This window comes from Vitis vinifera, chromosome 17, assembly GCF_030704535.1.
Source record: "Vitis vinifera cultivar Pinot Noir 40024 chromosome 17, ASM3070453v1".
NCBI lineage: Eukaryota > Viridiplantae > Streptophyta > Magnoliopsida > Vitales > Vitaceae > Vitis > Vitis vinifera.
This window is the reverse complement of record NC_081821.1, coordinates 7,991,966-8,007,472: the sequence shown is the minus strand read 5'-3', so window position 1 is coordinate 8,007,472 and position 15,507 is coordinate 7,991,966. Positions and strand designations below refer to the sequence as shown.

General features: G+C 35.9%; 2 protein-coding genes across 7 annotated transcripts in view; one reads left to right on the top strand and one right to left on the bottom strand.

The window, feature by feature from the left end:
- Positions 1-5,756: 5,756 nt before the first annotated feature.
- LOC104882298 (uncharacterized protein At3g61260) lies at positions 5,757-7,735 on the bottom strand. 3 transcript variants are annotated; one of them, XM_010664995.3, is made up of 6 exons: positions 7,438-7,735; positions 7,120-7,190; positions 6,645-6,884; positions 6,363-6,573; positions 6,190-6,271; positions 5,757-6,105 (listed from the first exon to the last, which is right to left on the bottom strand). In XM_010664995.3, exons 1-6 carry the CDS (start codon positions 7,461-7,463, stop codon positions 5,914-5,916), a joined length of 822 nt encoding a protein of 273 aa, XP_010663297.1. In that variant the 5' UTR covers positions 7,464-7,735; the 3' UTR covers positions 5,757-5,913. The 3 variants fall into 3 exon arrangements, with proteins under 3 accessions (XP_010663297.1, XP_010663299.1, XP_010663300.1); XM_010664997.3 differs by having other exon boundaries at positions 7,120-7,170; positions 7,438-7,733; XM_010664998.3 differs by lacking the exon at positions 7,120-7,190 and having other exon boundaries at positions 7,438-7,733.
- Positions 7,736-9,042: 1,307 nt separating this feature from the next.
- LOC100267344 (uncharacterized) overlaps positions 9,043-15,507 on the top strand; it is a 43,901-nt gene continuing 37,436 nt past the window's right edge. For 2 of the 4 annotated variants that reach the window (XM_059734074.1, XM_010665002.3), the window contains exons 1-3: positions 9,043-9,485; positions 10,194-10,553; positions 14,931-15,063. In XM_059734074.1, coding sequence (XP_059590057.1) covers positions 9,123-9,485; positions 10,194-10,553; positions 14,931-15,063 — 856 coding nt within the window. In that variant the 5' untranslated portion in view covers positions 9,043-9,122. The remainder of the gene's footprint in view (positions 9,486-10,193; positions 10,554-14,930; positions 15,064-15,507) is intronic. The other 2 variants (XM_010665005.3, XM_010665001.3) reach the window with 1 other exon arrangement.

The window sequence follows — 15,507 nt, the reverse complement described above, 5'->3', positions numbered from 1 at the left end:
AGGGATGATTGTTTGAAACAATTTGTTTCCAAGACTGGTCCATAAAAAGGAAAACGAAGAAGAATTGGTAAGAAAAAGTATTCAATTTTCCTTTGTCGGCATGCTTAAATATCACTACTCCAAGGACCTTTTAAATCAAATATGGTCCTTCAAACAATAGATAATGATCAAAATACCCTTTAAAAGATACAAAAAGTCTTCAAGCGTCTAGACACCACATATGCCATGAAAATTGGTTCAGAATATTATCCCTTCAAGCCCTTAGTTCTCAGCCAGGCAATGCACCATAAGACTAACGCATCATCACCCGACACGTAGACATGCCGGTGTACTGCCACATGGAGGTCTTCCATGGAGCCGGTGATGGTCCTGTATGGCCACCACGTGTCACCACCAATCATTTTCTCTCATCACAACTGATAAAGAATCTCAACCCCCATTGCATTTGCCCCTCACGCCAAGCCTTATGCCCAAAAACTCAATGACCCAACTGGAGGGACAAAACTACATTCACTTCTATGGCTGAAAGTATTTCAAGTACATGTAGTAATGGTAATATTTCACTCACATATATGTCAATGCCACTGAGTGTAACATTGGTTTTTGCCTAAATCTGGAGGTGGGTCCTGAGTTTTAGACCAGCCAGCACACAACAACCATGATGGGAAACTCACATGTCGTCATTTTATAATTGATGCTGACCCCAACTACAGACTTGTTTACAAGAGTCTGTCAATTTGGATGAATCAATATCACACATCCTTTAACATTATTCACCAGTAGAACTCTTCCTTGTTGTTATGCATTTAGCATCATTTAATGTTTAGCTTGAGGTGGGTGTTGAATTTTGACTTAGTATTTGCTGGAATTTGAATTTTGAATATTGCAGCTGGAGTCTTGCACAAAATCTGCAACATCTAGATATTTTCTTATTTTTATTTGGTCAAGATTTGGTTTCTATTTTATAGGAAGTAGTTGTTCATCATCTAGTAGCTTGATTTTCTGCTATTCTAATGTCATTTCAGTTACAAGCTCATGTATAAATTCAGCACTCTTCATCAATAAAATATGTTCCAGCAGCCCAAAAATACATATTTTGTATAAGTGTTTAATCCAAATACCAACAGTGGGATACAGGGAAAGATAAGGGTCATTGTCAATGAGGAAAGAACCAAGGCAAAAATCTGTAATACAAATGGCATTTGTAAGCATACTAGTGTGAAATATATATTATCATCTTCGTAATTGGTTGTATAATTTGGGAATAAACTAGTCCTTTTGAGTTCAATATAATGGATTTTTCAGGTGTACTTGCAGTGACAAATTTGGGATTAATGGAATTAACTGGGAAATCTCAGGAATGATTGAGATACATTCAAATGATGAAGATGTGTGAAAAGTAACTAAGGGTATGTCAAGCATCTTGGAATTGTATACATTTATAGGTTCAACTTAGACTTTATCCCTTCCATTAAAAAAAAGGGAAAAAATCATTCAGGGGCATAGAACAATATCACCCTGGAATTTCATTCAAATGAATGCCCTTCAGATAGCTCTCTTGAAAAATCTGGTCTAGAGATTTACTTTCATAGCCTGCCCTATTGCCATTAAATTTAGGTATAGATGGAAGATTTCATAAGTGAATTCTTAGCTCTCTTTTTTTTCCAATGAAGGCTATGTAAAGTCATTAGGAAATTACAAACAACTTAGAATATAACAAACCTGAAGTTTTGGGAGCTTGAAGGCAATATCCTTACACCCAGCAGGTCTAGAAGAAAGCATTGATGGATTTTTTTTGGAATGTTCAAGGTATCCATTTTTTTCAGTTTCCGGTCTATCCATTGACATGGGTGTTCCAACTAATCACTGAATTGACAAATGGTGACTATGTTCAGATAAGTCTAAAGCGTGCATGGATAAGTTCATCCAGTTAAACGTACATGCCTGTGGCTCATCTGGTTGAACAGTAGCATTGCAGCTAGTTTAGACCTTGTCCTAGTGTTTATGCAGTTCATTATTTCCTCTGTATTTTTGCGAGTGCAAGATCCATAAGTTGAGCAAGTCCAATGTCTTTTTTCTCACAATATTAATCCATGTGGCCCGCTAGACAGATGGGGCCATTGTCATGGTAACAAGACCATGGCACCAATGGTCGATTTGTTCCATCTTATTGGAAAGGTTTAAGTCTTTTGCTGGGTTCAGACCTCCTAGCCTCCAAATGAAGCTTGACTGCAATGCAGGGTTGGTCTAGAGAAGACGAGTCAGGTGGGCACTTGTCAATTAATGGCATACAAGTAGATTCTCTTCAATGAGCTCATCAACTGGACTATTGTGATTGGGAAGCTCTTCAATCTTGTCTCAATTATCAGTGCCAGATTTGATAGGGCTACATACATTGTACCCCCTTCTTTTTGGATGATCTTGTCAACAGTCAATCTGTCCAAGGCTCCATTTTTCCACTCATGAGGGCCATAATTCAGATGGGGAACTCATAATTTCAGTTGGATAACTCTCTCCCCACAGAGAAATGATATTTGTTTTATAGGTATTGGAATTTATATGTTTTTACAAAATTCATCGTCCACATATGGGATAAAAATAAAATTATAATTAGGATAAATACTCGTGGAAGATATTTGACCTTGAATTACCCTGGTGGTTAGATGACGAGCAGGATGAGACAATAGTTTTTTTGGCTTACACACCACAGGGGAAAGCTTTTACAAATTGCTGATTACAGTTGAGGAAATTATTTCCATAAATCAATTAAAAAAAAAAAAAAGTCCGTTGAAAATTCTGGTGTATGAATTAATTGAATGCAATGACTCAAGTAGAATTGGTAGATATTGAAGGGTGTGATGGTGACACTAAAGAAAATGCCAAAGGCAGAGGTGATGGTGATGATGTTTGAATTTGCTAACAGTGGGGGAGGAGGTGGTGGTGGTGGTGGGCTTGCCGGTGGGTTCCCTGGTCGATACAATAATCTAAGGTGGATGTATTCTCAGTAGCTGGTCCCATTCCCCCATCCGTACAACTTACTCTTTCCTTCCAAGCCAAGGTACCTTGAAATAACACCTCATAGAAAGATTTTGGAGCAAATATTCTTATCCTCTGTTTCAGACAAGTCCATTTCTAATAAACAAATGAAAAATAGAACTGTATGGTGTTTGATTAATCAACAGCTTGAGTTTATGGGGTAGTAGCTGGGCCTATGAAATAAATTTGATTGGTCCAACATCACCCACAAAGAAAGAAAATTGAAACTAAGAATCTATGGTTGCCTGAGCTTTGTCCCAAGCATGTGATTTGTCTTTCTTTTTTTTTTTTTTTATGGAGGGAGTTGTAGTTAGTGTGATATGGAATTGAAATCTGTTTTTGCAGTGAAAGTAAGATTACACCCCCCTTGATCATTTTATCGGCAAAATTGAACATGCAAATCTTCTTGGGTTCAACGAGTGTCACATAAGACTAAGACAAGCAAAAATAGACACTTAGACAAGCAATATCATGAATTTATATGGTTGATTGACATCAAATTTCATATTTCTCTCTCCATTGACCTGCCTTCTCCCAAATATTTCTCTCCTCAATATCTTCATCTTGATTTTCTTCTCTTTCCATGTTTCTTTTTCTCTCATTTGTATAGAAGAAAGTCTTTACATTTATATTACAATTTCAATATTTCAATGCATGACATCAGAGTGTTTTCTTTCTTTCATGGATTGACACATTTGAGTCATTTACTTCCTTGTTCATCAATTATAGCCTCCGTCCCATTTTGTTTCTTGACCATTAATTGATGAAAATTATGAAACATGGAGTAGAGCCATCAGTATAGCTCTAAGTGCCAAGAACAAAATTGGGTTTATAGAAGGATTGATAAAGAAACTAGCAAACTCAAATGATTTAAATTTCCATTAATTGGTCACTAAACATGATGAACTCTTGGATCCTTGATACTCTCTCCAAGGAATTAGAAAGGAGCTTTATTTATGCAGAAAGTGCATATTCTCTTATTTTACAAGAAAGGAGACGATGGAATATTGCTGCAACTAGGCAGTCAAGCATTTAGACCATTGCAATGGCAGCAACACAACAAAGTGGAAATTTTGCTCCTTAAAGAGAAGGCTCTTATAACAATAACAAGCAAAATTCCAAGGGTAGTAAAAGAGACCACCTACTTGTGCTCACTTCAAATTGGGTTGGTCACATGGGTGAGACGCTAAAATCTTCATAGCTATCCCCCTAGACTGTAATCACCCATTTTAAATTGGGATTGTTGGTTTTATTTTGGGTATTTCTGAATAAACTAAATTTGTCAATTGTTGCTTGATTTTATTCCGTGAATTTTGCTTTCCTTTTATTTTTTGTCGAGTCAATGACTCTTAGGTATAAAGAGACTGGTTCTTTTGGGGTAGGGATTATCAGAAGATTATTCAACAAAAAGTTCCATTTTTTAGTCAACACCGTGTCTTGTCTTCTTCTTCTTGACATAGACATTGACTTCACAATGAATCATTTCAACCAACTCAAATCAAGCAGCCTAGCACACCCTTAACAAGCCCACTATAGAGAATAACCTCTTTGAATCATCCTTCACACTCGTGAAATAAGTTCAATAGTTACTTTCTCTTCTTTAACTTTTTCTAAAGGTTGTTAAAGTGTAACAATGTCACTCTTAAGTTCAGGGATGGGCCACCTAAACAATGACTCTTTGAACTGATCCACGTAAAAAATTTCGCTTTCCCTTACTAAACACTAATTGGACAATTGAGAGTGGTGCCACCCATCACATCATAAATTTTGTCATCTTTTTTTTATCCATTACTTCTAATGGTACTACTATCATGCTTCTTTAAGGTAGATAAACTCTTGTAACACATTTTGGTGCCGTTTCATTAAACTCCTTTTGTATATTCTCTTTAATGTTCGTTGTGTGTCATCTTTTCATTTTAATCCTATTTTGTTAGTAAAGTCGCCTCCTTTTCAAATAGTCTTTTCATTTTCAATTTTTACTCTTGTTATATATATAAGACCATACTTCTAAGAAGGTGATTAACTTGGGAGAGAGCGGAACCGTTTTTTTATCACCTTTTAATTTAATCTAACTTGTAATTTTGTTATTTCTTCTCCTTCAATTGATGTTTGGCAATAAATGTTTAGACCTTTGTGTTCTCTTTGTTCTTGACGGTTGCATAAGTCAATAGTTAGTATAAACCAAGATGGCAAAAGGATTGATGGAAGAAAATTGATTATCATTCTGTCCACTATAGGGGAGTTGGACATGATAAAGTTCGAATCACAAAAGTTGTTCAAACTGGGCATATCCCTATGACACTGAGCTCTTCCTATTTTTTTAGTCTATGTTCTAATTGACTGGAGATGAGGAATGGGAGTTTGGGTCTAATTTTATGAGACTCTTTCCCTTAGTGTTTCTTAAAGAGAAGGCTTCTGCTTTCTCTGTACTCAAAACACACTAAGGTACATAGGCAAAGAGACACCAACCGTTGTTTCTCTTTCTCCCTATGTGTCTTGAGTGAGGCCTTTTGAATTATGGATATGGGGTGTATGCTCTTGTAGCATTCACTACCCTGAGATCCTTTTTCACTGCATCTCAGAGGACTAAGATCGAGGTATGCTTAGACCTCGGTATTGCACTATTTGTTAGTGTGTTTTCGTGGTATTATGTTTGTTATTGTATTTACATTGTTCACACCATAAAAACGTATTTTTTTAATAATAATTTTTTTGACATATTTGAATGAAAGGGACAGATACATAGATGTGTTAGTTTCCTGGAAATGTAGAATGTAATACAGTTTTTCCTTGTTATGATAATGGTTTTGGTTGCAGAAAGGAGGGCAATAGCATTGTTCATTTACAAGTTCTAGTGAGCTTTATTGTTAGTGACACTCAGAAGCAGAAACACCTAACAGGAACCTTCCCTGTCTTTCTGATCATCTCTGCCTTGTGTTTCACCTCAGACTCCTCATTTCTTCTCTTCTCCTGTAGCTGTGCCCTTGCTCCTCCAGCAATTTGATCAATCCTCTCTATCTTGATTTGGTAATGTTGAAGATTCAGAGCTTTTCTCTGCTCCAGCTCACTCTGTAGTTTCAACAATTAGGTGGGAAGTTCTCAGTCATTGTGTTAAAAAAGTCAGACAGAGAATTGAGAAAGCTGAAGTCAGACCTTTTTCCTTTCCATGATAAGTTTGGCTCTCATTTTCTTCTCATTCTCCCAAGCAAGAATCCTTGAACTTATATTATCATTTCTGAAATTCATGGTTTGTATTGCAGTAGTGAAAAACTGAATCAGGGCCTGCATTTGTAAGAACTGAAACACATAGACAACGAAGATTTTACCGCTTTTTAATCTTTGTTATCTGGGCTTTCTCCCAAGCATCTGCTTTGGTTTCTACACTCCTGTTGCTTGTTGAATACCCCTGTTGCCTTTGGTCTCTGGGTGCAGCAGATACAGATCTTACCGGAGATGCCTTACTTGGTCTGCTAGATGGAAAAGCGTTCTCCATTGAATTCCCATTGTTTGTCATTTGTCTTCTGATGGATGCTTCACCTGTAACACATTACCTTTTTAGTTTCGGACTGAAACACCGTGACAAAGAGATGGCTGAGGCCAATAATCACCTGGGGTTTGTGTTTCCTTGCCAAAGAATCCAGTGGTGTCTTCTTTTCTGCTTTTGAGCCTCGACATAGAGGTTTCAAGGCCATCCCTTGTTCTTTTCTGATATTGCAAGTTAGGTTCTTCCAGGGTGTAGATGGCAAATGCAGCAGCAGCAACTGCAGTTGCAAACTCTTCATCGTCGGAGTCATAATCCTTACTCATTTGAGGAGAAAACTGCCTCCAGAACCAGTTCTGCACCTTATCTACAAAAACTAACCATTAGTTTTATTTATATCTTTTTCTAGTCTTCATTCCTTGGATTGCCTGGCCCTGGTTTTCAATTTTGGGCAACAGAAAATTGTCATTTTGATCCTTATTTATTTGTTAGTACATTTACCAAAACTTTCAAAGATTCCACATAGCCAAAGCAATGAAAGAAAGTATCAAAACATGATGGATAAAGCATACTTCATCACCAACAGCAAAATACATGAGTACCTCCTCTTGGTCTTTCTCTAATGCTGTGTGATGCTTCCTTGCTATGTTGGCCTGAACCCGAAAAACTCACTCTAACTAAGAAGTCAGTTAACAGGAAGACAAAGCAGGGTAAAATGAAACCAATAAGGTTCCCATATATACATATTGCATTCCTCTAATTATTTCAAGCAAAGCCCATCAAACCAGACCCCTTTTGGTTACAATTCAGCATTGAATTCAGCATTCCAGTTACAACATTATTAGATAAACTACAGAGATCACCAAACTTAATCAAAATTTTAGAGAGAAAGACTGGCAAACATATACTAATTGAGTTACCTCTTTTGCTTAATCAAACTCTCCATATTTCTGATTCTGCAGTCACTGATTGGTTCTATTCCCAGATTCTTCAAAGGAGAATAGATACATAGGCTGCTTATTGAAGTCAGAAACCTGGAAGGGAATTCTTCATTTGTAGCTGGTGAACAGAGGAGGTGGGGACAAGCAAAGGTGGCATATGCTTTGCATGCAGCAACTGGTTTAGCTTTTCAAGAGTAGTAATGTGGGAGGCAAAAGGATTCTGTATATGTACATACATATATTAAAGACATGTCGCTTTGGCACAAAGTCATCTTTATGGTACTTTTGTGGTGGTGGTGGTGTTCTTGAAGGAATGTGCATTTGGGGGTTGGAAATTAGTGTAAGGTCTATTTGGTTTCCAATTCTGATTGCTGTCATTCATTCCTTATTCCTTCTTGTTCTTTCAATTGAATGGAGGCAGCTATCATCCTTGAGATGTGGGAATCAATGGATTCCCCCAACCCAAGTGACCTGATTGACCTGAGCTCCAAACAGGCAAACATATTCCTTGCTTTTAAGCCCTACGCTTGGGTCAGTTGGGCTTATGGTTCTTTTGGTTCAATAGTAGGGTTGCTGGGTTGGGTTGGGCTGGGGCTGGACCCAACCCAAATTTTATATTGAATTTAATTGAATTCACCACTAATGTTTTTCCCCTTTTATGCCTCATTTCTTATTCGTTTATACCAAAATTTCTCTATTTCAAAAGAGGGAATGGATAGTTGGAATAAGATATCGGGAAAAGTTTTAACTCATTAATTTTAAAAAATATAGAAAAAAAAACTCTAAATTTTATTAACCAATTTTATCTTCATCAATTTAAAAATATTTTAAAATACATGTATTTTTTTATAAGTTAAATAATTATTTTATAGAATGACCTTTTACTCGCTAGATTAATAATATCAATTAACTTTCACTTCACTAAAGCACGTTAGTAGAAATATAAACATCGAGAAAGAGTTAGAAATACAATGAGAGCCAATATTTTTATTTCTTTAATTTTAAAGTTTTTTTGTTTTAATTATATTTAATTTTTAAGTATTTAAGTTTTAGTTTTTAATTTTATTAATTTTATTATTGATGTCAACTAACAAAATGTGCATTTAAATTTATTGAAAAAAATGAAACCAGAAGATGAGTAAATTTATATAATAAAAGATATAAAATTATTATTAATAAAAGAACTATAAATATTTTATTTATAACGTGAGGATTCAGAGAATTTTTATATAATGATTTGTATCTCATATTATATAATAAAAAATTATAATATATTTATTTATAAGATACTTTTATCAAATTAAAATGATAAATTAGTTTTTTGATAATTTTATTTAATATTATTAAGTAAAAAAATATTTTAAAAAATAATTATTTGATTTAAAATATTTTTAAATGGATGAAAATAAAATTGATTTATAAGAATCAGATTTTTTTTTTTATATTTTTAAAAATTAGTGAGTAAAAACCTAGATATAACAAAATAAAACTTTTTAATTTTTTTTTTAACTGATAAAGAGTGATGTGTAACGCCACGCGCCAAACTGTCGCACGTGGACATCAAGAAGTCTGTGTACGTTGTTATTCTCCCGCCTTCGGTACCTCAAATTTCTCCCCGCTCCATTTCTTCTCCAAAGCCCTAACCCGATCCCTGTTTTTCCCACATGCATGATGAATCCATGGAGATCACAGAAGAGCAGCGAAAGCGAGCCGAAGCGAACCGTCTCGCAGCCCTAGAAAAGCGTAAAGCAGCCCTTGAACCTGCTAAACAATCAGACCCATGGAAGCTCTTCAAGTGCCGAAAGGTCTCTCGCGAATCCACCAGCGCAGCTACCGCCATCCATCCTCCCAAGCCCCAAAACGCGTCAAACGATGCGTTCTTGAAACCCCATTTGACTGAAAAGTTTCGGGTCAGGCTCGAAATCTGCTCTCCAGACTCGTTCTCGATCACGCCCAAGGCGGTGCATGGTTTTGCGTACCCTGGAGAAGCTGAGTGCTTGCAAAGGCTGAATGATTGTCTTGCAAATGTAAGGTTTTTAATTTTGTGGTCGGGTGCTCAGAAAAATAAAATGAAGTTTTGGGTCTTATGGTTTTATTTTATGTTCTTGATTCCGATAAAAATGGAAAATTCTAATTTAGAGAAGCCAAATAGTCGTATTTTTCTCCTGGAGAAACCAGATGCTTGTGTCTGGGATCTTTTGGGACTTTAAGGAGTTTGTTAAGCCTCTTTTTGGGTAGTGAGAACATGTGGGAAAGAATAGAGGGGGGAATGTGGCTCTTATGCTTCTTGTTTACAGGTTTCAGCTTAGTTGAGATCATTTTTCTACTCAAAGGACCTTTTGTTTTTTCTTTTTTTGGAAAAAATTTAGGGAAGTGAAGCAGCATTATTTATAACATAAAACTTGTAAATATTCTAAAAGTACCCTATGACCAGATGGAGACTTGTATTCAAATCTTGATTTCTCTTCCTACATTTTCTCATTTGCAAATGGACTTTAGTTCTAATGTTATTTATTTATTCTTTTACTTGATAAGTAACAATTAGAGTAGTTCTTGTTAGCATGATTTTCATGGATTATGCCCATTTTTGGAAGTGAAAGTTTGGTTTTCCTTGCACATTTTGGTGTCTGGTTTTTTTGGGTTGGTTTGGGGATTGGGTTTCATGTTGAAAATTGTATTAAGATATCGTTTAATATATTTTTTTCTATTCAATTTTCGTTCTTCAACTTGAATAGGTTGTGCCATCGCACTACACACAAAACCACAGTGGTGGAAAAGCTTGCGTCTACAAACTTGGGGATTATGATGCAGTTTTGAGATGCTTGAAAAATTCCAAGGGCATTGAATTTGAAGAGATACCTTGGGGAACTTTCAATGTTGTTGAGAGGCTTTCACATTCCTTTGTATTAGAGCAGTGGATGCCATGCAGACCGGAACATTTGTCTGATGATAAGGTTGACGAATTGATAGGGATGCTACCTAAAAGGTTGTTAGATGCACTTTTGCCTTTCCAACTTGATGGTGTAAGATTTGGTCTGAGAAGAGGTGGTCGGTGTCTAATTGCCGATGAAATGGGGCTTGGGAAAACACTCCAGGTAAGAGTTACCACTGTTTATGCTCCTCATTTCTATATTGCATATAAACCAGTTTAATGCTGTTGATAAATACTTGATTTTTTTGTGCCTTTTTGTCTTTGATTTCAATGCTTGGTTTATTGTTTAGTGAATTAATGATGCTCATTTGTCTTGAAGGAATGCTGTGATATTAATGAAGTCACTAAAGTAAGAATATTGCAGGCAATTATTAAAGTTATACAATTCAAATGTGGATAATATTATGTAATTATACACCATTTTGAGCGGTATTGTGATAATTTGGGACTTAAATAAGTTCAAGCTTTCAGAGATGGTTTTAGTATCTTTTCCTGTAGCTGTTCACTTGAGCTCTGATGAAGAGGGTTCTTTATGGGTAACTTCAGTTTATGGTCCAAATAATTCTATTTTGAGGAAGGAACTTTGGGTGGAGCTTCAAGACCTCTTTGTTCTAACTTATCTGAAATGGTGTGTAGGTGGGGACTTCAATTTCATAAGAAATTTGGAGAAAATGGGTGTTTCTAGGTTAACCCCTAGCATGAGGTGTTTTGATGAGTTTATAAGAGAAAGTGAGCTAATACATTCCCTTCTTAAAAATGCTACTTTTACTTGGTCAAATATGCAAGCTTCGCTTGTTTGCAAGAGGTTGAATAGACTCTTCTTCTCAAATGAGTGGGATCAATTCTTCCGTCAAAGTCTTCACGAAACGCTTCCTAGATGGACTTTGGATTGTAACCCAATTAGCTTGGATACAGATTCTTTTAAGTGGGGCTTGACTTCCTTTAGATTTGAGAATATGTGGTTGTTCCACCTTGATTTTAAGGAAAAATTTACGTGTTGGTGGCAGGAGTGTCGGGTTGATGGTTGGGAAGGTCATAAATTTATGATGAAACTAAAGTTTGTTAAATCTAAGTTGAAGGAGTAGAACAAAGAGTTATTTGGAGATTTAAAAGAGAAAATAATGATATTCTTTTAGGGTTATCATTGGAGGAAAGCGGGATCTAGAGGATTTATTGTTAAAAGAAGAGGTTCAATGGAGACAAAAATCTAAGGTTAATGGTTCAAAGAAGGAGATTGCAACTCTAAGTTCTCTCATAGAGTGGCCAATGGGAGGCGAAAAAGGAAACTCATAAAATCCTAGGTGTCTGAAGAGGGGGTACTCCTAAATGACTTTGAAAATATGTCAAGAGGAGATTTTGAATTTTTTTGGAAAGCTCTACACAAACCCTTAGGTGGTTCTTGGAGGATATAAGGTTTAGAATGGTCATCCATATTTGGAGACCATTCTGTTTTCCAATTGAATAAGGAAAAGGCCCTTGACTTCGATGGTTTTATTGTAGCGGTGTATTAAGAGTGCTAGGATGTGATAAAAAGAGGACCTTTTGAGAGTGTTTTTGGGGTTCCACAGTAATGGGATAATAAATCAAAACACTAAGGCCACTTTCATTGTCCTGGTGCCAAAAAAAAGTCAAACAACCAAAATTTTAGATTTTAGACCTATTAACTTGGTTACAAGTTTATATAAGATTATAGCTAAGGTCTTATTAGGACGGTTAAGAAAAGTACTTAATGAAACGATTTTTTTTTATTTTTTATCTCAAGGAGCTTTCATTGAAATGAGACAAATTTTAGAGGTGGTATTGATAACCAATGAAGTGGTGGATGAGAAAAGGAGGTTGAGTGAGGAAGGGGTGGTCTTCAAAATTGACTTTGAAAAGGACTATGACTATGTGGATTGGGGTTTTTTGGATCATGTACTTGAAAGGAAAGGTTTTAGCACAAAATGGAGATCTTGATTTAGGGGATGCTTGTCCTCAACGAGTTTTGCAGTTCTAGTTTATGGAAATGCCAAAGGTTAGGTTAAGGCTACTAGAGGATTAAGACAAGAAGATCCTTTTTCTCCTTTTCTTTTTTACCATTGTAGCGGATGTCCTCAGTAGGATGATGACTAGAGCGAAGGAAAGTGTTTTATTTAAGGATTTCATAGTTGGAAGGGATAGGGCTAGAGTATCTCATTTACAATTTGTAAATGACACAATTTTCTTCTCTAAAGCTTCTTTAGAATTTCTACAGAACCTTAAGTTGGTTATTTTGGTTTTGGGGCAATTATTGGGGTTGAATATCAATTTAGAGAAGAATACTCTTTTTGGTATTAATGTAAGCCAAGAGTTGATATGCGGGTTGGTTTTGACACTTGAATGTAGAGTTTCAGAGTGACCATTGTCTTATTTGAGTCTTCATTTAGGAAAGAATCTAAAGACAATAGGATTTTGGGACTTGGTGGTTGATAAAATCTCGAGGAGGTTGGATGGGTGGAAAAAGACTTTTTTGTCTTTGACGGGAGGATAACCTTAATTCAGTCATGTCTGTCCCACATCCCTAACTATTTCCTTACTCTTTGCAAGATCCTAGCATCAATAGCCTTAAAGATTGAGAAAATGTAAAGGGATTTCCTTTAGTTAAGGATTGGGGAGGAAAAGAAAGATCATTTTATCAGTTGAGATGTAGTGTGTAGGCCAAAGGAGTTTGGAGTGTCTGGGGATCGGGAAGACTTTTTTGAGAAATCATGCTTTTTTAGTGAAGTGGCTTCGGAGGTTCCTTAAGGAAAGTTGTGGTCTTTGGCATTAGGTTATTTTGAGCATTTATGGGATACATCCTAATGGATGAGATTCCAACATTTCGGTTAGATGGTCACACAGATGCCCTTGGAAAGCTATTGTACAAGTCTTTTAGGACTTTTCCCCATACACTTGCTTTGTGGTGGGAAATGGGAAGATGATCCAATTATGGGAAGATTTATGGTGGGGAGATCAACCTTTGTGTTCCCAATTTCCAAGCCTTTATAGATTTGTTTTAATGAGAAATCATACCATCTCAATTGCCCTTAGTAATTCCTACTCGTCTTCTTGGAATTTTAACTTTCGACGTAATCTCATAAGAAACCGAACTTCTCGAAAGACTTGTGTCTTCACTTATTTTAGTGCACTTGTCTCTTTCTACTGTAAATTCAAGAGTTTGGTCCTTATTTTTTTTTGGCTCATTCTCAGTAAAATCTTTTTTCACAGTCTTGTCTAAGCCCTTAAATCCAATCTTGTTTCTTTTGGCTAATTTTATATGAAAATCAAAAGATCCTTTAAAGGTTAAAACTTTTGCTTGTTTAGTGGTGCATAAGAAGGCAAATACTAATGACATGCTACAGGTGAGAAGACCCTACAAATCTCCAGTCCTCGTTGGTGCATTCTGTGCAAAGGGAATGGAGAATCAATTGACTATCTTTTAATACATTGCCCAATAACATTGGAGTTTTGACATAAGTTCTTTATTGTAGCTAATATGGAGATAAGATGATTATCTCATTTAGAGGATTGGAGAATTTAATCAGAGTCAAGACTCTTTGGCATACCTCTTGCCTCATTGTATTGTAGATTGTGTGGCAAGAGCAAAATGTTAGGATTTTCAAGGAAATGTGCAAAACAGGAGGGATGCTGTAGGATCTTCTTCACTTCTACTCCTCATTTTGAGCCTCTTGTACCGCCACTTTTAGAGGAATCCCACTTAATGTTATTCAACTTAGTTGCCTATCAATTTGTAATTCAAAAAAGGTGGATAATGTGTGAGAGAGTTTGATTTTGGTTTCTGGGATATTTTGTACATTCCTTTATTTGTAGTTATCCTTGTATAGTGGGGTATAGTCTTACTTTGATCAGGTTTTGTATGTGGAGAGGACCTCTCATTCTTCTCTTAGAACTTTACTTTTATCAATATATGTTTCGTTTCTGATAAAAGAAAAAAAGAAATCAGATTCTATTCTTAATTGATCTTTTTCTTAAATGGGCAATGACCCACACATCACACTTATAAATTTGTTTTCTAAATGGACAACACTTCTATTATTTGACAGGCCTAGTTATATTCATTTAAAGAAATGTTGTTTTGGACCACTCTATATCATGAATTTATCAGGTCATTTCCCTGGTTGTACACATATAGTGTGTAAGTTTTAAAAAATTGTTCTTGAATTTTGGGATGCTCACAGTGCATATTTGATTTGTACCCTTGAGTATCAATGTTCAACTTGTAACAGATGCATATGTGTCTCCTTCAGGGTCTGTCCTACTGAAACTAATAACCTCATTTCTAGAACCACTTCAATTTTGTCTTTTAAGAGGGCTTGTGGGGATATGTCCTTTTTATGCTTGATTTGTTTCAGGCCTTTGCAATTGCAGCCTGTTTCATATTTTGTCTTTTAAGATGGCTTGGGGATATATCTCATTTATATGCTTGATTTGTTTCAGGCCATTGCTATTGCAGCCTGTTTCATATTTTGTCTTTTAAGATGGCTTGGGGATATATCTCATTTATATGCTTAATTTGTTTCAGGCCATTGCTATTGCATCCTGTTTCATGAATGAGGGCCCTATACTTGTTGTTTGCCCAGCTATTTTGCGATTTTCATGGGCAGAAGAATTGGAGCGTTGGCTTCCCTTTTGTTTGCCTGCTGATATCCATCTTGGTAATACTTCCTTTTTTTATGCTTCTTTTTTAGTAAGCAAGTAGTAAGGACTATAAATTGGCACCTATGGGGTGGGCACAACCCCAGTAAACAAGAAGTATAGAGCATCAAATTTTAAGAAAAATGAAAAAAGTGAAAATGTGAATCTCAATAATGAACTACACCTAGAGGGGGGTGAATAGGTGTTGTAGAACAATTTAAAAATTCTCCCAACAAAGATTACCTAACCTTAGACTATCTTAATGTCAAGAAATTTTTCTTCCAATAACTTTTCAACAAAGCAAAACATCCACAAGCAATAATGTATGCATCAACACTCTCCCAACAATTTATAAATGCAAAACACATGCAAATGCTTCAACACTCCTAAAAAATAAATCAAAATATAGAGTGAGAGAAAGAGACAATGAACACCGGATTTTTAACGTGGAAAGCCTCCGAAGA

Excerpts from the sequence above, each read along its gene's own strand:
- LOC104882298 (XM_010664995.3), bottom strand. The coding sequence starts at position 7,463 with ATGGAGAGTTTGATTAAGCAAAAGAG. Across the intron at positions 7,191-7,437 it reads AGTTTGATTAAGCAAAAGAG|AGTGAGTTTTTCGGGTTCAG; the intron begins GTAACTCAATTA and ends CTTCTTAGTTAG. Across the intron at positions 6,574-6,644 it reads CAAGGAAACACAAACCCCAG|GTGAAGCATCCATCAGAAGA; the intron begins GTGATTATTGGC and ends AATGTGTTACAG.